This window comes from Eleutherodactylus coqui, chromosome 2 (genome assembly GCF_035609145.1).
Source record: "Eleutherodactylus coqui strain aEleCoq1 chromosome 2, aEleCoq1.hap1, whole genome shotgun sequence".
Classification (NCBI taxonomy): Eukaryota; Metazoa; Chordata; class Amphibia; order Anura; family Eleutherodactylidae; genus Eleutherodactylus; species Eleutherodactylus coqui.
The window spans coordinates 220,393,342-220,415,064 of NC_089838.1; the positions used below are offsets into that span (position 1 = coordinate 220,393,342).

General features: G+C 44.2%; 1 protein-coding gene across 7 annotated transcripts in view; it reads right to left on the bottom strand.

Moving 5' to 3' along the window:
• The window catches only part of TJP1 (tight junction protein 1), a 330,363-nt gene that overhangs the window by 43,170 nt on the left and 265,470 nt on the right, over positions 1 to 21,723 (bottom strand). For all 7 annotated transcript variants that reach the window (XM_066592505.1, XM_066592508.1, XM_066592507.1 and 4 more), the window contains 7 exons: positions 11,216 to 11,340; positions 7,783 to 7,885; positions 7,142 to 7,421; positions 6,734 to 6,837; positions 4,509 to 4,677; positions 2,898 to 3,042; positions 202 to 344 (listed from right to left, as the gene is read on the bottom strand). In XM_066592505.1, coding sequence (XP_066448602.1) covers positions 202 to 344; positions 2,898 to 3,042; positions 4,509 to 4,677; positions 6,734 to 6,837; positions 7,142 to 7,421; positions 7,783 to 7,885; positions 11,216 to 11,340 — 1,069 coding nt within the window. The remainder of the gene's footprint in view (positions 1 to 201; positions 345 to 2,897; positions 3,043 to 4,508; positions 4,678 to 6,733; positions 6,838 to 7,141; positions 7,422 to 7,782; positions 7,886 to 11,215; positions 11,341 to 21,723) is intronic.

Below are 21,723 nucleotides of genomic sequence, written 5' to 3' on the forward strand. Positions count from 1 at the left end.
GCCATCATTTTTCCATTAATGGAGCTCTGAGGACTTGTTTCTTGTGGGATAAGCGGTACTCTTCATCGATCACATTTTTTGGGAATACATGATATTTTGATCACATTTTATTACATTTTCTCGACTTGCTCTGACTTTTTTTTTTTTTACTTGGGTAAAAGTAAAGAATATGCATGAAAAATGACATGTAGAAATAGCCACCTGGAAGAGGAGGAGTCTGCTTTTCAGCCCTTTCCTGCAAAGGTTCTTCTGCTGTTCTGGACAGGGTAGCACTACTTGAATTTTTTACAGGCGTAGATAAAGCACCAGGCTTCGACACCCTTTCATCCTCTCTACTCCGCGTGCTACGTAAAGATGATAAAATCATTGAAATACAGCTTTTAAGACCATGGCATGCATGCACATATATGTATGTGTCCGGAGCTCCGGCATGCTTGCTTGCAGACCTTAGCCGCTGACAGAAGATCGCTTCCTGGTTCCGCGATTCATAAATCCCACCTCCAGGAAGCGATGGCTCTGATTGGTTCTCGAGCACTGCCAAGCTGATCAATGCAGCGCTCAATAAAACAATGCGTTGGCTGCGATTAGTACATGGAGCACTGCATTGATTGGTTCTTAAAGTGCTGCTCAGCCAATCAGAGCCATCGTGTCCCAGAGGCAGGATTTATGAATCATGGAACCAGGAAGCGATCTTCTGTCGGCAGCTGAAGACTGCATTGCTCACTAAATGGAAGTGGGACGTTCCGGAGATATCTTCTGGCTGCCCACCTCCATTCGGATTAACAGACAGTCATTCATAGATCAACTGCCTGTTCACACGGGCCGACTGTTGACAGGTTTTTACATTACATAAAACGGGTGAACGATAAGCAAGAAACAGTATGTTTAATTGTTGGCAGTGTTTGCACTGGACAATTAATGTTCAGTTTTACATGATTACCTGAACTATAATCACTCTGTGTAAAAAGGCACTTAATTGATACAAGTACTAGGCACACACAAAAACATGTATATGCCATGTATACACACAATGCCATGCAGTCTTCTGCCATGGAAGATTCCAGGACTACTGGGGAGGAGGCAGGAAGGCACAGGAATGCAGCTGATATCAGAGGAGGGGGGCACAAACCTCTTCCTGACATGTCCCTTCCCTCTGCTCTCTGTGCCCACAGCTGGAGAAATGCATACACTCAGCAAGACCACCATGGATAGAGGATGCCTGCAGACAGTTTAACCCTTTCCAGTCCAATGTCGGGACTGCCCCGACATCATCATTTTTCTCCACAGCTCCGATGTCGGGGCAGGCCCGACACTGCAGTGCAGGAGTGCATCTGCATCCGATCATCAGACACATCAGGTGCAGATACACTCCTGCACTGATCCTCATCAGGGACCCCCGAGGAGAAGGCAGAAAGTGTTTTTAACCCTTTCTGCCTTCTCCTTTACACATTACATAGCGCTCAATTAGCGCTATGCAATGCACGGAGATTCCGGCTGGCGGTCAAGTGACCGCTGGTGTCACCTGACCCTCAGCTGTCACATGAACGCCGAGCCAGGAGCCTGAAGGGAGAATGCGGAAGTATTACTTCCGCACTCCGGCCGGTGATCATGTGACCGCTTTGTGCCACCTGACCCCAGCTGTCACGTGATCGCCGAGCCGGGAGGCTGAAGGGAGAATTCCCCCGACAGTGTAGTGAGCACCGGGACCCTCCTGAACTCAGATCAGGAGGGTGAAGGGAAAATTTATTTTTTCTCATCCACTCTCCCCAGCTCCAATTTATTTGGAGCTGGGAACAATGGATGAAAAAAAATAAATGGATTGAAAAGGGTTAATGCCCCTTTTACACAGGAGGATTCTCGTTCAAACATGCTCTATGAGCGAGTGACGTTCCGCTGCGGCCAAACCGCGAGAGTTCCGCCCGGAATCCGTCCAGTGAGAACCCAGCCTAAATGGTCCTTAACCGCTGCATTCTCCATTCTTTTATTTGTCTGTCCAGGCAGGTGGCTGGGTCCCCCCATAGCAGCTCCTATAGTGGGACGTATACCTCTGGTGATCAGCCCAAGTACAAACAAGTGTGAACAAAGCCTATTCTATTTCTACATATATACTGTTAAGAACAATGGATAGACCAATAGCAGTAGCATAACCAATAACAAGAATACAGTATTTTGCATTTAACCATTAATTTAATAAAAGGAAGAAAAAAAACACTGCCAGTCAACTACTTATTTGCAAAAGCAGTCAAATGTAATGTAAGGTTTCCAATGCCATAATTCTGGAAAGACAGCTTGTTACCATATTGTCCTCTATTGACTATAATTACAGGAAATCTATTCCAGAAAAGATAACAATTTTCAGTCAGAGTCAACAGGGAACATGTCTGTTTGGAAAGATAAAGCAGGCAATTTTTTTATCTATGGGTGTAGCACGGAATCATACAATGGGCTGGCAAATGAATACCCCTGAGGACCTTAAAACCACTTACGAAGAAAATATGGGCAAAATAAGAAGCAAACTGATCACATAAAAAAAACACAGAATTAGCAAACTAATCTGGCTGTTCACCATTTTCAATTTATGAAAATCTTAAATAGCAAAACAATAAGATGTTTTGAATAAGAATTGTGCTTAAAGATGCAGCTCCATCTTCCAGTGCGTTTCCGCAGAAAGTAGTGAAATGTCACTTTTTTTCTATGGAAATGCGTTGCAAATTCTGCATGCGGAATTTGCCCATGGACAGCACTAAATCCACGTGCGGATTTGCATTAAAAACCAGATTTCTGCTGGAGTTTTGCAGGTGGGTTCCTGGCAGAAAATTCAGCAGAGAAATCCGCCGTGTGAATATACCCTCAAACAGGAAAAGCCCTATGACAGAATAAAGCAGAGAAGTCGTCACCTGCTGTTGCTGTGCTGTTGTGGAGAATGTCTGGAATGCTCTGAAGGCTCCGATCTCTGGTCAGGAGACCGTGAACGGCTACGGCGCGGTCGGTCGTGTGAACGGTTGGAATGATCTGATGTCAGCGACTGGATTTCTGAAATGTCTGGTAAAGACAACAAGTTTGTTTTTAAATTATGAGCTAAATCCACATCAGTTTTCAGTTGTCTAAATATTGTGCAACACTATATCTACACATGTAAAACGACTAGATCTGAAATTTATAAGAACAATTCTCATTTGTAGATCTGATAGCGGTAAGCAAAGAACCAATCTATATTGTGAACGGCCATATTGCTTCAATGATACTTAGTATTTTAGCAGTATTTTCACCATCTGCTGGTTCTAAATACCTGCCTCGTAGAAAGGAAACCATAGCAATTAGTTATCATTAACAGGAACCAGCAGCAGGATACTGGCAGCAAGACACACCTGGCACCACATTGTAAGGCCCGTCTCACACATGCCGTCAGATGAACGCCGCTCAAAACCGCGGCATTTTTGAATGCATGGTACGGCGTTTGACATTGCTTTTTAAACACACCCCATCATTGTGATGGTTGATGAGGTGCGTTACAAAAAGTGAAAAATGTAGAAAAATAGAACAGGCAGCACTCGAAAATCACAGTATTTTAAACGCTGCGTCCGAGTGCAGGTCTGTGAGGTCCCATTTAAATCAATGGGAGAGTTGAACCGTGATTAGCGCGGTGCTTGGCACACTGCGCTAATCGCGGTAAAAAGTGGCCTAATGCTTAAATTCCATAAACTGGGGTAGGAAGCCTTTATAACCCTTGCCTAAAATACTGCTAGCAAAATGTAATGCACTGGCGAGTTTGCACAGTCATTATCAAATCCTCGCATTCTAAATGGAAGTAAAAAATAAGAAGGGCTTAGACTATCCAGAAGACTTTCAGCCTTACATTTCTATAAATGCAGCCTCAACAGTCAACAGAGTGTTAGAAAGCCCACCAATCACAGATCAGCTTTAATTTCTTAACACTCCATTAAAAGGAAAAAAGTACCTGAAATTATCAGTTTATTAGATAAACTTATTTCTAAAAACAAATACTCTTCCCCACCGGCCCCATGTGAGCAGCCCCTGGCTGTGTCCTACTCATGGAGTGTATATTATAGAGCTCTCTATAACCTGCACTGCTGTCCTTCCCTAAATACACTACGAACGATCTCAGCATCACTCACCCTACTCTCCACCAGAACAACTGTAGCGCACAATGGTCACTCGGAGCCGGACACACTCTCAGCCTACTGTCTAGTAAGCTGGAGATACTGAAACAGCCCTTGGCTGCAGCTGCTTTACCAATACAATATAATACAGAGCAATCGCTGCAAATAGCCAAGATACATTAGATATAACTCGCAGTCCTTGAATGAGCTCAAAGGCCAGGTCTGAGGCCCCCATCACATGCTTGGCTGACCACAGCTAGTATTTTAAGGCCACCATCCGCAGGATCTGAGCATGGAGGACTAAACTGAAGAATCCTTACAGTCACCCATATAATGTTAAAGGGAAGAAGAAGAAAAGACACACTGATATCAGCTTTTTCACTATACCGTCTCTCTCTGAAGCATTTGCAGAATGAAGGCTGTCATCTAGATCTGGAACATTCAGTAGAGTTGCTCGCTCATCCCTTTGAACAACCATTTTTAATTTACCCTTTGACCTTTCTATCAACGTTTTTGCATCAGACAAAGACATGTTTTCGGTGACAGTGCCATTAATCTGCAAAACAACAATTGAGGGATTACTGGTTATTCATGCTTACACTAAATTATTTCTAAATGATTGAGTGACATATACCAAGTTAACAAAGAGTTGATGCATTTGGTCTGTAGAAATCCTGCAAGCAAAGCATGATCTGTCCGACTTCCTGGCACCGGCTACAGGCGGCCTTTCAGAGCATGACTAGTAGCCTAAATTGAGTCCTTCTAATTTGTACCGAGGCATCCCAGACAGACCACACACTTAGGCTAGTTCCACTCGGGCGATCTCGATTTTGTCGCAAGAAAATCATGGCAAAGTTGCGTCTTTGTTCCCGTGATTTTGAGTTTCAGCTATGCTTTTTTTGAGAGTAATCCTTAACAATTTTTTATAGCAAAAGTTAATAGGACTTTCTAATGTTAAAATCAAGTCGCAACGCAAGTTTGTGCGCCGTGATGCGATAAAAAGGAGGCTCCATAGCCATGGGAGATGGGAGGTTAAAAAAAAAAAAAAAAAAAAGGAGCATGCCAGGATTTTTTGTTCTCGCAACATGGCATCAGTGAAAACATCGCTAATGGGTAAGAAAACATTGAAAATCATTGGTTTCATAAAGCCGTTTTTTTTTTCCCTTACTCCCTCTCGCAGCATGCGATTTTATCGCCCGTGTGAATCCACCTTTAGGGTATAGACGCAACATATGTAAAGACACACAACACTCTAAAGTTTAGCATTAAAGGGGATGCTCAAGCAAGAAAAAACAAAAACCTGCAAATGCACAAAAAACACAAGTGTTCACCTAGTCATCCCAATCACTGACCACAGCGGTGATATGCCACAGGCCTCATGTTCATGGTCGTGTCAGGTCAGATTCCGTGGGCGGGAGCCAGCAGCAGAATCCCACCCTGCCCATGGCAAGAGGACATTATTTACCCTTCTGGATCCCCTGCGTGGCTGTGCGGGTCTTCTGTCTTCTCCTCTGTGGATGTGGGCGGTGGATCGCCACACGTGTGGTGGAAATTTTTTCTTCTTAATCTGCTTTCCTGCGGCACGTCTGCAGCGACAGGTGTGCCGTAAATCGGACAGCTTCTATTGACTTCAATGGAAGCGGTCTCTGAGGGATCCGTGGCAAAATAGAGCATGCTACAATTTGTTCTCTCAGACCAGAAGGTCTGCAAAACAAATTTGCATGCTTTAATTAAGCTGCGGACGCTCATGTCTCTCTATGGGCCCAGAAACATCACTAGTGACGCGCTGGCTCCGCTCTATGCATGTGCCTACTGGGCACATAACAGAGAAGGGAGACGCCAGGAGCAGGTGAGCCACAGTGGTCACTGCAGGGGCACCGATCGGATCCCGTAGCGGGATCCAACCGGGCCATCTACAAGAGGCCACATGGACCATGTAACAGGGAGATTTACGAACATGAGACCCACAAACATAACTTAAAGGGGTTGTCCCGCGCCGAAACGGGGTTTTTTTTTTTTTTTTCAATAGGCCCCCCGTTCGGCGCGAGACAAACACAAGGGATGGGTTAAAAAAAAACAAAAACGTTTAGTACTTACCCGAATCCCCGCTCTGCGGCGACTTCTTTCTTACCTTAGCAAAGATGGCCACCGGGATCTTCACCCACGATGCACCGCGGGTCTTCTCCCATGGTGCACCGTGGGCTCTGTGCGGTCCATTGCCGATTCCAGCCTCCTGATTGGCTGGAATCGGCACACGTGACGGGGCGGAGCTACAAGGACCAGCTCTTCGGCACGAGCGGCCCCATTCACCAGGGAGAAGACCGGACTGCGCAAGCGCGTCTAATCGGGCGATTAGACGCTGAAATTAGACGGCACCATGGCGACGGGGACGCTAGCAACGGAACAGGTAAGTGAATAACTTCTGTATGGCTCATAATTAATGCACGATGTACATTACAAAGTGCATTAATATGGCCATACAGAAGTGCTGAACCCCACTTGCTTTCGCGGGACAACCCCTTTAAAGAAAATAAGCAGTGCAAGAACAAATATCTATCTACATACATATATACATACATACCACACAGATACGGGTCATAGTTAAAATGTACCTTAAGCACAACGTCGCCTTCCTGAATATTTCCATCTCTCGCTGCCAGGCTATCTTGAGAGATTTCTTTTACAAAAATGTGGCTGGCTAGTCTCAATCCATATTCTGCGAGACAATTACAGAGGTTACAAAATTGCTCAGTACATTAGCAAATGAAAACATCACAAGTTACTTTGGAAAGAATGAAGCAGAAGTAAATTGACAATTTTTTTTTCATTTTGCAAAACACAAACAAAAGAAACCAATCAAACCGACTGCTTAGTAGATATGAAATTATGTTGCATCAAGAGATACAAACCACATTTTTCTTTTGCAATTGCTGTAATGCAGCACATCAAATTAAGAAAAAAAAGCCACCATAGCTATAATGATAGAAAATGCAACTGGACTTGAACTTGCAGTCACATACCTTCATTTTTTCTGGATTTCACCAAGGTCACTTTGGAAGGTTTTGGAGGTTGACTGGAAGCGATGGATCTTCTGTCCGATCTGGGCGATAAACTTCTCTCTCGGCTAGCACTTCTATCCCTCACCCAGCTCTTTTCACTCCTCCTGCTGGCACCAGGGCCACTATGGGCATTTCTCTGGTCAGGCACATCCTCATCAAAACTGTCCTCCTCATTTTCAGATACAGGATCTGGATCAGGACGAGCCACTGGAAGCTGTACTTTTTTCTTCCGCCGTATAGTCTAAATTAGTTTATGGAGGTTAAAGAAAAAAAAACAAATTTAGAAGAAAAACAAACTACATGACCCATTAGCAGCTAATGCAAAACCAGATTCTTAAATATGCTGTCAATTTTTACAAAATCGATCTAATTTAGCAGAATTTATGATTTACCTTATTGTCAAAGTGAGTGCCAAGCTAGAAATATATCACTGACTTCTCTGCATTAAAATCTGTGCAGAGTTCAAAACAACTACAGCAATAAACAAAATCAATACACATTAAAAAGGTTCCAAAGCACTTCTAAATGTTACTGTACAGAGCGTCTAATATGCCCTTATAGATGTAACACCTAAAACTAGGACTTTAGAGACGTGGACTTACAATTTTGGCATTTTTACCACTCTTTCTTAGCTGCTGAACTGCAAAAGCGTGCTCAACATTATCCATGGAGACCCCATTGACCATTGCAACCCGGTCATTTTCCCTGTAAAGAGAAAAAAAAATTAGTTTAGATGGCCTTTACCAGAAAGCTGCAAGTAACATTATGCAGCATGTAAAAAAAAAAAAAAAAAAAAAAAAAAAGGCATATATAACAATTCCCCCATTTCTAGAAGTGTTTAATGTATGACCAATAATAGTCATACATGTCAGAAGTCTTTTTGTGTTTAGTGGATGGTTCAAAGAAATCTTTGTTTTAACATTTCACTTGCAGCATTTCATGTTGTATTGTCCCTACTTGGATGTATATCCAGTCATCGTGTAGAACAAAGTATCGGCAGCTCTACATTAAAGGTTTCTCAGAAGCATTAGATACGCTAATGATATATTAACATAACGGAAATGCTGGCGATTTTAGCAGCTACAGCCCTCCTCCTCATTCCGCAATGCATGGCGCCCCGTCGCCCTCTAGTGAGCAACAAGTCGCTGGTCACACAATTTGGAAGGTCTATCACTTGAGCCAGCGATCACTAGAGGATGACACATGGTGGGGCGTAATATATTGCGGGGGGAGGGCTGTAGCTGCTAAAACCAGCTGTGGATACTCAGCAGATTCCTGGTCAAAATCTACACTGATGGTATATATATATATTTTTTCTTTAATATGAAAAAGCTGTAGAATTTCCTACTGCGAACATTCGGCAGCATTCCCGCCCCGTTGAACATACCCTTAGCCTGCCTAACAAAGCACTGCCATTTATAGAAAGAGTCCGTGTTGCACGCTGGGTCCGGTCTCCAACAGCATGGTATAGAGTCTTTGAATCCTCTCCAGCACTACCTTACATTAGAAGCGTCCCCTCCTATGCCACTTCAACAGAAGCCTACCTCCAATGAGCACCTTAAAGAGGCATTCCCACATTGGCTGAACATGTGGGATCACCGCTCTGTATGAGGCGGCACAGCGCGGCTCGGATAGATCTTTTCTGTAACCCTCAGATCAATAAGGGACCCGTAAAGTTTAGCATGTCATAAGGCTCTTCACACAACACTGGTCCGATAAGCCTGAAGTACAAGTTTGATTTTTTTTAGATCTATACAGGCCTTTCTAAAAAGTGCCAGTGACTGCTGCTTCTTCCCAGCAAATGCCACTACTCTATCCCATCCAGCATACTACTGCCCCCCCGCAGGTGGAAAAGACATCTACCAGTAAAACAGAAAGCACTGTTTACAGGGGTGGGCCGAGGTGAAAGCACCTTTCTAAAAAGGTGGAAATGACAGCAAATGGCTCTATAAAGTAACACACAAAACAAAATAGGTACATAAAAAACTTATAATCAATGCATTTGGTTAATATATATAAAACAGCATAATGCCCCAGAACTAGGCGCTAACCAGAGAGGAGCTTGGGTCAATCTATCAGTCAACAATCCATTTCTTGTGAAATACCATGCATATAGACTGGAGCGCTCTGTTACATTAGCAGTCTATTCTGCCTGCGAGGTGTGAATGCCGCGTTCATACATTCTCAGCTAGTTGTGCTAATGTAGTTAAAAAAGAAGCAAGTGTGAAGCCAATATGCATGAATTACACCATGACACCTTTCATTTATAGATTTTTCTTACAGGTTTACAACACTCAACTGCAAAGGGAACCCTGATTTAACATTTTTACTTCAGTCAAAACCTCAACCTTTTTTTTTTTTTTCCCCCAGAAAGATGGTGAACAATACAATAAAGAGTTCACCGGGAGCCACTGCAGTAACCGTAAAGAAGCCTCCGAGTCTTTATATGACAAGCTACTGGCCGGCTTGAAGTGCGATTGATGCAGCACATAGAGAGGGGGTGTCCTTTCTTCTGTTGTATTATTCACTACAGAGTCGTATACTGCCTCTAAAAAGGAGACATGAGCACAGGAACAGGGAGGGAGTTTCTATACTGCAACGATGGGAAGCTGCATGGATGTTATTTATTTCTATTGCAGAAAATGTGCAATATAGTCTGCCCACCATGCAGTAAAACAACAAATTAGCATATACTCGCCTCTCCCCTCTGACGTCACATTTACAGGTTTCCCCGGCCTGTGACGCCCCATAAACCAGGCAGAGAGTACCGAGCAGTGTTATCGGACCCAGAGGAAGTGGGGTTAGGAGAGTATGTGCTTATTTTACTGCATAGGGCTGGACTAAGACTGTACAACTCAGAAAACACCCTTTAAAAAGGGGGCCAATTTCATCCTGCTCACTTGAAGGGGTGAAACTTGTGGTGAAAATCTGCATAGATATGCTGCAGATCAATATACACTGAAGAGTTATTTCTATAGGGTGTGTAGGAGATCCCATTAAATGTAATCCGCTGCATTGTTGTTACACATATGGTTCGTGCTAGACTGTAAAGTAAGCGAGGTAAAGTCCCCTGGTGCAGGCACCGAGTCATGATTGACTCCTAAGGTGACGTCACATGGTGACATTTTCTTGGCAGACTGTTTTTGCAGGGTGGTTTACCATTGCCTGCCCCAGCATTAAGTACAAGACCCTTAAAAGTACTATTCGGCTTATTACAAAGTGCTCTGTTCCGAGTGATAATTAGCTATAATATATATAATCCATGATAATACCATTGCTTACTCTAGATACTGAATGATAATGCCACCATATAGGGTATCGCTACCATTTAACTACCATTCTTGCGCCACCAATCCCCGCAAGACTCAGTCTGCGAGACGACAGCCAATCAGCATCACATGAAGCGATCTAGCAGTGGTGACTGCGCGAACATGATGAAATACCATATTTCCAACTAGTTTGACAGAACTCAGCCTTTTCACGTTCCTTTTAATCTATCACTCAAAGAAGGTGCCCCTAAATATTCAACTTGAAAGCTGAGCAGAAGAGTGGTGCAATAGAAGAACGCTGGAACGTGTGCTTAAATACATACAGCACATTAACAGATCAATGACTATTTTGTTACAAAGCTCAATTATGCAGGCCCATTTCATTACAAGGAGATCTCTTTATAGTTGGCAAAGCAGACCATCTATCAACTGTGCTCGCTCCTTGCCAAGGAAAGGATTGACAAAAGAAAAAAAAAATGTAAGTACTGGAAAAAACTGCAGCCGGCAACACAGAGCGGAGACTGGATGTGTCTTGGAAGTGGTGGATGAAAAAAATGCAAGCAGTGAAGCGCATACGACTGGAGAGTCTGTGACCTTCTATTAATCAGAAACTAATTGTTACATTTCAGAGAATGTGCGCATGAAAAGAAAATTAACTTTTAAAATACAATAAATTACGTACAAAAAAATAATAATTAGTAAATTCTGGCCGGCATTAAACTACTGGAAGCGGAGCGCCAAATGTAATCCCTAAAAGCACACTTACTGCAGCAGGCCCTCTGCAGGCCCTCCTTTGAGAACATCAGAGATAACTATTGATGTTTCTCCGCTCTGAAAATGGGGGTTATCTCTGCCTCCAGATATTGCGATCCCAAATCCAAATCCTGGTGCCTGTGGGAAGAACAGTATACACATCATCATCTTGTACAACACACACTGAATACTTTAGAGGAACAGGTAATGTACATTATAGAAGTCAGTTTTTTTCTCTTCTCTTTGGGGTCTGGCAATGTGAGTTTTAACAAAACTAAAGGTCTATTAACTGTAGGTTTGCTAAGTAGACAACGTTTTGTTAGCGCACACATTCATGCTGGAGGGGTCATCACCGTCCATACGTCCAGTTACAACATATAGGTCTCCGGACGGCCGACAAGCAGTGTGACTGTTCATGCGCACCGGGCGGCGGCTCCTGTTGGCGGACGCAGCTGATTAGTTATTGAAAGAAATATCAACCAGCAGCTATTAGGTGAGCTGAAGCAAAGTGACTAATGAACAAGTCAACACTTGTCACCCTCTGCAACTCAGCAATACATTTGCTGGATTGAGCAATTATGCAGAGGATAGCTCTGATGGCCAACTTAAGTCTCCCCCCCCCCCACATTTAAATAAAAAGCCCCTTCTGCTATGCTGCTAGGTGATGATGGGGCTGAGAAACCAGTCCTCGCCCCGCTGTGCGGCAGAGGGCGCTGCAGCGGTTCTCTATAGTACGGATGCAGACACCATGGTACGGCTGTGTATAACAGTGTATGAAGGGTCTCTACTAGATACTCTTTATTTTCCATAACACTCTGCCCCCCTGGTGTAGTACTGCACTCCCCGTAAACATACAACAACCAATCCCAGGCGCAGTGAATGGAAGCTATTCTATTCTATGGTAGAGATGGCTTCTTCCCTCACAGCGCACTCGTTCCCCGCCTGCAAGTCAGTCAGTCCATTGTGTCATTTGCCGGTCTGAGTAAGCTTCGCTACGGGCTAAATGTGCCAAGTGTATTAAGAGGCTTGCACCCCTTAAGCAGCTTGGTGGCACCTCAGCGCACCAGATGGAACCCTGCACCAACTCCAAGCTGGGGCAGTTTCAGCTAGAATTTACTTTGGTTTCTGGTATAAATTAGAGTGAATGTGATGGGACGCCTGCCTACCACTAATGCCAAGCTCTGCCAACACTATAACTTCTGTATGCCAGAACACATTGTTTAAAGCTGCTTTGAACTCCATGTCAACAGCTACAGCTCTCACAATACTTATCACCATTAACCGGGTCAAAGACATCAGATAAACATTGGAGGGATCAGCCAACTACATAACATGAACAACCCCAACCGTCCCTCCCCAGCTACCGCTGATACCATTCACAAACGCTGGATTTTGACACACCCGATGCTTCATCCACTGAGGGACCGCGCTCACCTCCACTTGCCATCAACTCAGAGTTAGGCCGGGCTCACACGAGCAGCTTTGAGTTGTGGATTCCGCAATCGGCGCCTGCGCTGACGAAATGCAGTAGTACGCAGGCATTGAAAGGCAGGAACTCTCGCCAGTTCGCTCAGGTGCCCGGGTAGAAATTGCAGATTCCGCAAGCGGAAAAAAGAGGAAAAATAAATAAAATCGCAGCATGCTCTATTTTAGTGCAGATGGCCACCATTGAAGTCAATGGATAAGAGGGTTCCGTCGTCCACACGCACTCAACATTGCATATGAGTGGCAGAAATGCTCGCAACTTCCGTCGGAAATAGATAGAAACGCCAGAATGCCAGTTGGAGGGGAGAGAGAGATCCTTCTTCCGCGCGGATGATACACTGTGCATACGCGTACATCTGCGCGGAAAGCTGCTCGCATCTGCGATCTTCCGCAATCACTTCCTGTGAATGATCGCAGGTTTTTCAGCCTAAGGGCCAAGTTCCTATAATGAAGCCACGCCGATGTAGGAGCAAGTGTTGAAGAGCCTTATCTCACCCGGAGCAGAAATACCTGCAGAGAAAGGGACAAACTCCAACAGCAAAAACAATGGCCAACTACTTTTGCTTTAGCTCAGTTTTCAGAGCTTTAACACGACTTGGGAAACGGATCCTACCTATACACAGGTGGTACGGGGAAACAGCGTTTGAGAAGGTGAACACGGTTACCACCTACTAGCTGAACTGGTGAGAAATCCCTGCTCAACTTCAGGAACTACTGTACCTGCAAATTCTGTCAACTTCTAAGTGACCAAGCCAAAGTCTGGAAATCTGACGTGTCACTTTAACATAGAATAACTCTGTAAAGGTTTTGCATATCCAAGTGATTCTGACATTGTTTTTTCCCCCCACATGTTGTACTTCATTTAGGTGGTAAAAATAGAACAATAGAATTTGTGTATATTTATTAAAAGTGCGAAAATTGGGAAAATTTTAAAAAGTTATTTTTTTCACATTTTCAACTGTAATATCTAAAATATGTGCAAACATGCTGAATAAATTTTTGATTATATATATTTCCATCTGTTTATTTTATTTAACCATTTAGGAGACATACAAATTTAACATTACTTATCAACATTTTGAGGAACACTGTTTTCCTGCACCAAGCCAAGATTGCAAAGGCTCATAGGGGTCATTAGTATTTTGACCCCACAGTTTTTTCAACCGGGGGGGTTAATGTAATTTAGAGGAGAAACAATAAAATTTCATATTTTTGCAAAAATGTCATTTTAAAGACTTTTTTTTTTTCTATAGTGCACATGAAAATTAGGATTTACATCCCAAAATGGATCCCCCTGTTTGTCTTGTGTTTAGAGGCATACCCATTTTGGCCCTAATCTTATGTCTGTATGCACAACGGGGCCCAAACTGAAAGGAGCATTGTTCAACTGTTCTTAACTTTTACGTGATCACCATTATCAATTGGATAGCGGCGATCACGAGACAGGAGACCGCTCACCGCGGCCCTCGGTAACTGCTCCAGGCTGTCGGCTACCTTTAGTAGCCAGGAGATTTTTAATTTCCCGGGCCGCCCCAGTTTTTGCGCTTATGTCCACAATTTTGCCGACGGACGCATGTGCCGAAGTTGGGGAAAGGTCCACGGAAAAGGAGCCCGTCGGGGGACATCACCTGATGCCTTAGGTAAGTCATTTCACCTCCCCTCATGAATCGGATCCGTGATGTAAGGTAAAACTAACTTTTACGTGATCGCCATTATCCAATGGATCACGTGACCAAGAACCGCGTACCACGGCCCCCCGTGAAATCTCCCGGCTCTTGGCTACATTCGCCATTTTTGCTACAGGGCATGTGCAGAAGCCGCAGTAAGGTCCACAACTTCCTCCTCCATCATGGATATGAAAAACACTTTTTTTTAAAACTTTACATGATTGTTATCCATTGGATAAACGTGATCATGTGACCGGGAACCGCATACAGTTGCCTCCAGCTACATATGTTAGCCGGGAGCAGGGGGATTTTAAATCTCCCGCGGTGTGAGGCCTTCTGTGCATGTGCCCAACGTTTTCGTCGGAAGCACATGCACAGAAGACGCAAGCTCCTAGAAGGACCAGATCGCCGTGGGACATCGGAGGACGGAGATGAGCATGAGGGGAGCAGAAACTAACTTTATTTTAACTTTTCCGTGATCACAGGCCGGGGGATTGGTCACCGCATTATCGGTGACATCTCCTGCCTTTCTGCTACCTTCAGTAGCTGGGAGGCAGAAGATTTCAAATGTCCCGCCACTGTCCGGTCTTCTGGATATGCGTTGCCATTTTACCTTTGGCGTGCATGCACAGAAGACAGCCGAAGGTACTTTTCAGACCGGATCTTTGCGGGATCTTGCAGACGACGGGTGTGAGTAGTTTCAGCACCGCTCATGAAAGCAATCTGTGAGGGGAGCTAAAAACTTGTAATTTTTTTTCCACTTTTTATTCACTCTCATGTGATCGGTGCTATCCATTGGATAGGTCTGATCGCATGATCGGGGGTCAAATATCTCAGCCCCCTATGGCAGCCGTCAGCATGGAGCCGTCATATCCTTGGCTCACGTGGCTTTAATTCTCAGAGGAAGCATGTTTTTACGTCCCTGAGTATTAAAGCCCACTTAGCTAGGACATAAAAAGGCAATGGGGCCGTCCCCAAGGGGTTAAAAACCACCAACTAGTGCTTATTCTTGTAACAAAACCGGGACTGTCGTCAACAGGTTTATTGAAGGGGCCACAATACAAAAAAAAAATTGTCAATGGTGAGCCGTACTCAAGTTATCCGATGCCAACTATGCTGACAAAACAGGAGGTTTTCCACCAGTGAAGTGGAAGGCCATCTTCTGTTCAGATACCCCCGTGTACTCCTGCCCTGCCCTTACATAGCTCTCCTGTTAAGATGCCCCCGTGTACTCCAGCCCTGCCCTTATATAGCTCTCCTGTTCAGATGCCCCCGTGTACTCCTGCCCTGCCCTTATATAGCTCTCCTGTTCAGATGCCCCCGTGTACTCCAGCCCTGCCCTTATATAGCTCTCCTGTTCAGATGGCCCCGTGTACTTCTGCCCTGCCCTTGTATAGCTCTCCTGTTCAGATGCCCCCGTGTACTCCTGCCCTGCCCTTATATAGCTCTCCTGTTCAGATGCCCCCGTGTACTTCTGCCCTGCCCTTATATAGCTCTCCTGTTCAGATGCCCCCGTGTACTCCTGCCCTGCCCTTATATAGCACGAGGACCTACACGCGTACAATACTGCTCGGCTTTTCGTCTGCTCACTGCATACAACACATTGTACTACTACAACATTCAACAATATAATAAGAGGGTACCTTAGTGTCTAGACAGTAAATTATGCCCCTGTTTGTGTACAGATTACAGTGGCTCACCCATGTGTATATTAATATATTTATGCTGAAAATCTGCTAGTTCTACAGAGGCAAAGAGGACCAGCAAATGTATCATTTTCAAGTAGCAACTAAGAATAATAAAGAAAATTTCTACCAAAATACTGGATATGACCCAAGTAGTCACTGCAGTCAAGAATTTGTTAAGTTTTAGGGTGCTTGTCTGACTTTTCTTATAAATAGGAATGAAGGGGTGGGGGAAGCATTTTGGCCCATACAGTTCTGGTCACAAAACAGATTTGGCATCAAACCCAGATCATCTATGTCTCCCGTTCATCTAAATAGGAATCTATGGTGTAGTCTATTTAACATGAAACCCACGCATGGATATTATTATTAATATGCGCACGCACGCACACTTCCTGCTAAATTTGTGCACTGCAAATGGCTGAATCTGCGTGCGAATCCACAGTAGTCTTAGGTGCAAATCCATGGCAGAAGTCTACAACTTCCTGCAGTGTGCACATAATCTTACTTTGGCCAGGTTATGATGACCGTGTGGTCCAGAGAGCTGCACTATCCTACTTAACCCCCTTAAGGGGTTGTCCAGCTCTAGACTATTGATGGCCTATCCTCCGGATACATCAATAGTAGATCAGTGTGGTTTGTTGGCCAGGTCCCCCGCATATTAGCAGTTTGCAGGATCAGTAAGCACTGAGCTGCTCTTTGCAAAAAGCAGACAGCTGTTCCCACTGCAGTGGCCAAGTTTGGTATTGCAGGCCAAGGTTCCATCCATTTCAATGGGAATAGGCAGGGCTTAATAGACTGTAACCCAAGTCAGGCCTAGAAGTCTTTACAAGCCCCAGGATTCCATGAAAACCTATAGGAACCCTGAGCTGATTGGTGAGGGGCTGTCGCATAGGATTGATTGCAGCTTCCTCAATGTTTACATCTGAGCTCGGACCAGTCAGTGCTCAAAACCACCAGACTAGTTATAGTGGCAGTTCTGAGTACAGTACTACACGTTAGTCCCATTGAAGTGAATGGGACCAGCACCTGGAGACGGGTATTATCTGTAAAGTCTGGCCATCAAGCTGGTCCACAGCTCTAACAGCTTAGTTACATACATAAAACATCTTACACATGTTCATAACCAACAGATTCTAAGAATCTCTATTTGAAGTGTCAGACTAACTTCATGCATATGATAAATATATTCTCTATTAAAAAGACCACCAGTACACACACACACACACAGCTCAGGTGTGTACCAGGAGTCACATGACATGAGAAGCCAAGCCAAAGCACACTGCACATTGATGAGGGGCAACCACCCTGAAACAGCAGTCCATGTATGGCTATTCTGGCTTTAGTTTACAATTCCCAGTCATTGTTCTAAAGCTTGTCTAAAAGGTCTGATATTGACTTGCAGGAAGGCTGCCTTCCAATAGGTGGTGCTACAGAGGTATTGTTCCATCTGCCCATTGGCATATTTCCCAGAGGAGCATGCATGGCCTTATAAGTCTCTTTAAGGAGAAACGATACCCTTCCTGACCCAAATCATAGGCCTCTCCCTAGCCAAGTCGCACCACTGCTGAGGTGCAATCACCCGAAACAGCAGTCTGTGTATGGTTATTCTGGCTTTGGCTTACAATTCCTGTTCATTATTACAAGGCTTGTTTAAAAAAAAAAATCTAATACTGACTTGGAAGAATACTGCCTTCCAATAGGTGGCGCTGCAGAGAGTTATTGTTCCATCTTGCCATTTGTCTTTTTATGTGGTAACAACATTGAATTGCATTTACTTATCCAGGAGATTCTGACAGCCATACAACACAATCTAGTTAACAGAACAGCATTTACCATATGTCCGCGTTATCTTGGCATCATTTTATAAATATCCTTTCATCTTTTTCAGGGCGTTAGAAGGCTTAGAAACATACGGTAGTAGCTATTTTTCAAGACATTTGGTAGACACAAAATTTACAAGATCTATTTTATAGGGACATATTGAATTTTGAAGTGGCTTTGAGGGCCCTACAAATGATTCTGCTATATCACCTAGAAAGTATTCTGATCTTGCAAATAAGATCTTATCCAGGAGGACATAAGCTGGCACGTAAGTGTCACCTAATGCATAGCAACCCTATTATGTCAGCATCCAGCCATTAATGCAACATGACTTTGAATAGAAGTCAAATAAGACTCTTCTCCGTAAGGAAAACCCACCTATTGGTAAACCGCTATTTCAGGGTTTTTGTCCCTTGGCCATGTAGAGTACCAATTGGCTACGAGAGATGCCACTGACCCAGGTCTAAGGTGGTAGACACCGTCAAGTTGGCATAAGGAGTGTTACAGGGAAGACAATGTTCTCCGGAAAAAAAGTGGCCCTGGTAGACAGTGGCACAGAGTCCCTGTAGGTGACATCCCTCCCCAAGGCACCGTAACTTCCTTTACTAACAATGCATCCAGGGGAGATCAACACCCAATGACATGTAAAAGCTGAAGGCACGCAGAGGTGGACTACAGGCGCATCTCATCTGTACTACACACTGTAACATGTCCTTGAACACAAGCCCCAAGATAGATATCACGTCACAATTATAGGACTCACTTCATGCAAATCTGATCAAAACCGCAGCAATGTTAAATAATATACACACAGTTATGTACATTGAGGCTGGATTCACACAGGGCGGATTTGCCGCGGTTCTGCCGCAGCAAATCCGCCCGCGGCCGCTAATCTCGGGATTAGCCAGCCATGTGGACGAGGTTTCTCAGAAACCTCGTCCACACGGGACGGCTAATTCGCTGCGGTAAATCCGGTTGAAACCGCGGCTGCAGCTTCAACCGCAGCCGCGGTTTCAAAAGAAGCAGCATGTCTGTTTACAGTCGGTTTTTTGTTTATTTATGTTACGGCCGCGCTCTCCTCTATGGGAGAGCCGGCCGCAACGGAAAAGCATGCGGCCGGACCGCTTCAAAGCCGCCGTGGCTTAAACCGCGGCGGTTCTCCTGGCGGAAATCTCGCGGTTTTTGCTGCGGCCAAACCGCGAGATTTCCGACGAAAATACGCCCCGTGTGAACCCAGCCTTACACCGAGCTGTTATTGCCAGACCTTGGTCGCTTTTTATCTCCATTTACTGTAACTCAAAAAAAAAGTTGCGATTTATACGTTAACTGGAGGCTGTAATGGATTCCTGACGGTTACATTCATCACCCATAGAGTATAATGGTACCAGATTAATGGGCAAATCATGAGCTCTCCATGAAGTATCCATTAAATAGAACCCATTATAACCTATGGGTGACGGACATGTTAAATGGATATTTAACAATGCCATCAGTCACCCATAAGCTATAATGGCATCTGTTTAATAGCCAAGCCATGAAAAGCTATTGGAAATATGACGTATATGTTTAATGGATGCCTGCGACAGATACCACGCCATGGCATCCTTCAGCATTAGGCTACAATGGTTGATTAAAAAAATTAATGTAAAAAACTTTTGACTGGTTGTGTTTTTTATAATACTTAAATTATTCCAGTTTTTGATATTTGCAGTTTAATGTCTCCGCTGTACTTTGGAATGAAAGCATAGAAGAAACAAGGTAGGATGAATAAAAATAATGGATTAACTTGGTTTCACCAAATTTTCTCTCTATTTTTGTTTCTTTAAAGTTGCCTCCTGAAGCCAATACAACAGCTTTACTCAACCGAAGCATTCCTTCTACAATGGAATTGAGATATTGTTCAAACATTTCTTCCCAGCATTGTTGCAGAAGCTCCTACGAATCTGCTGCACTTGTAGGCTGCTCTGCTTTCACCCTTTTGGCCAGCTCATACGAAACCAGCTCAATGGGGTTTAAATCTGGAGACTGTACAGGCCATTCTATTTTGTCTTGCTGTAGTACGAACCCCTCACCAAGTAGGCAAACACCAGAGGGTATTGCATCCTGTGGTAGTCATTTTTTGTCCAGTGTTCCTGTCAACCTGTGCAATTTGCCAAGACCATCACACTTCTTCCTCAGTGTTTGATAGTTGGCGTCACACTCTTCAGTAGTCCCCTGGGAGGCGCTGCTTGGTCCAGACAAATCCTTTTATGCAATCTTAGCAGTGGCTTCTTACTGATACTCTACTTGTCAAACCTGCAGATAGAAGTTCTCTCTTCACAGTTGAAACGCAAACTTATTTATCTTTTGCTGCATTAAGCTGTGCTTGAAGACTTGGTGCTGTGGGGCGCCGATCATCCAAACAGTTAACTCTCAAAAATTTGTTGGCCGATTTTGCAGTGGCTTTTGGTCTGCCAGATCTCTTCCTATCAGAATTTCCTCCAGTTTCCAATATCCTTTTGATGACATATGAACAACTGTACCAATTGCTACCTTTGCTTTCTTGGCAATTTTTCTGTAGGACAGTAAACTTCTAAGGCCTCCTGCCCACGGGCGGAGCGGGGAACGCGGCATTAATCCAGCCATGGGCATTAGCCCTTAGGGTTAGTATTGTCTGTCTTTGGTTAAATGTAGAGATGAGCGAGCACCCAAATGCTCAGGTCCGCATTATTCGAGCCGAGCTTTTCATAAAATTCGAGAGCTCTACTCGAGTAACGAACCCCATTGACTACTGGGAGACTCGAGCATTTTTGTATGTGGGACGCCGGGTGCAGAGCTTTTTTTTCTTTGGTTCGTGTTCTCTCTCTCAGCCAGCCAAAAAATTTGCAATTGACGCACACTCCGCGTTGAGGCGGGGAGGAGCCAAAAACTGGGGTGGGGTCGAACACTGTGTGATGCTCGTTCGAGTAACGAGCACCATAACGTACGCTGATACTCAAACGAGCATCAAGCTCGACAGAGTACGTTCGCTCAACTCTAGTTAAATGCCTTTATGATAGCAATGAGCACTGTCCTATAGAGCAAAACTGTCCAAATCTTGCCCTAGAAAATGATTTAATGCAGTCTGTTCCAACACTGGTTATATAAAATCAGAGGGTTTGAAAGTCATCTACAAATGTTGAGACACCTGTGGGAATCGTTTGCATCCAATTTCCAACCAAAATTTGCTTTCTATGTTGCAGAGCAGCTGTTCTTGATGTGTTCCCTGAAAAAAGCCCTTGGTTAAAATGATAAATTCAGAGTATTAAGTTTCTATTAAAATTTTCTAAATGGTTTAGAATTTTAATTTCAATTTTCTTTTTTTCTTTGCAAAACAAAAACTACCACTGATGATTCTTTTTTTTTTTAACAAAGGAATTGCATGCATTGCTATTCCATGAACGGGATGTCCAGTTAGCGAACACAATCCCTTTAACAGGCTGGGTTCCCACATGGCGTATTCCCAGCAGAAATATCACAGTTTGGCTGCAGCGAAAAACCAAGAGATTTCCGCTGGGAAAGCGCTGCTTCAAAAACCTGTGACACTTAGCCGCAGGTTTTGGAGCGGTTTGGCCGCACACTTTTCCGTTGCGGACAGCGCTCCCATAGAGGAAAGCGCAGCCGCAAGGGGGAAAAAAAATGGACATGCTACGGCTGGCGAATCCGTGCCGCAACGCCGGCTTCTGCTGGGACTGATTTGTCGTCCCGTGTGGATAAGATTTCTGAGAAATCTATCACATGGCTGGCTAATCCCAGGATTAACATCCGCAGGCGGATTTGCCACGGCAAAATGCCGGACGGAGCCATAGGGTCTCCTGTAGTAAAATAAACAGAACAGCAAA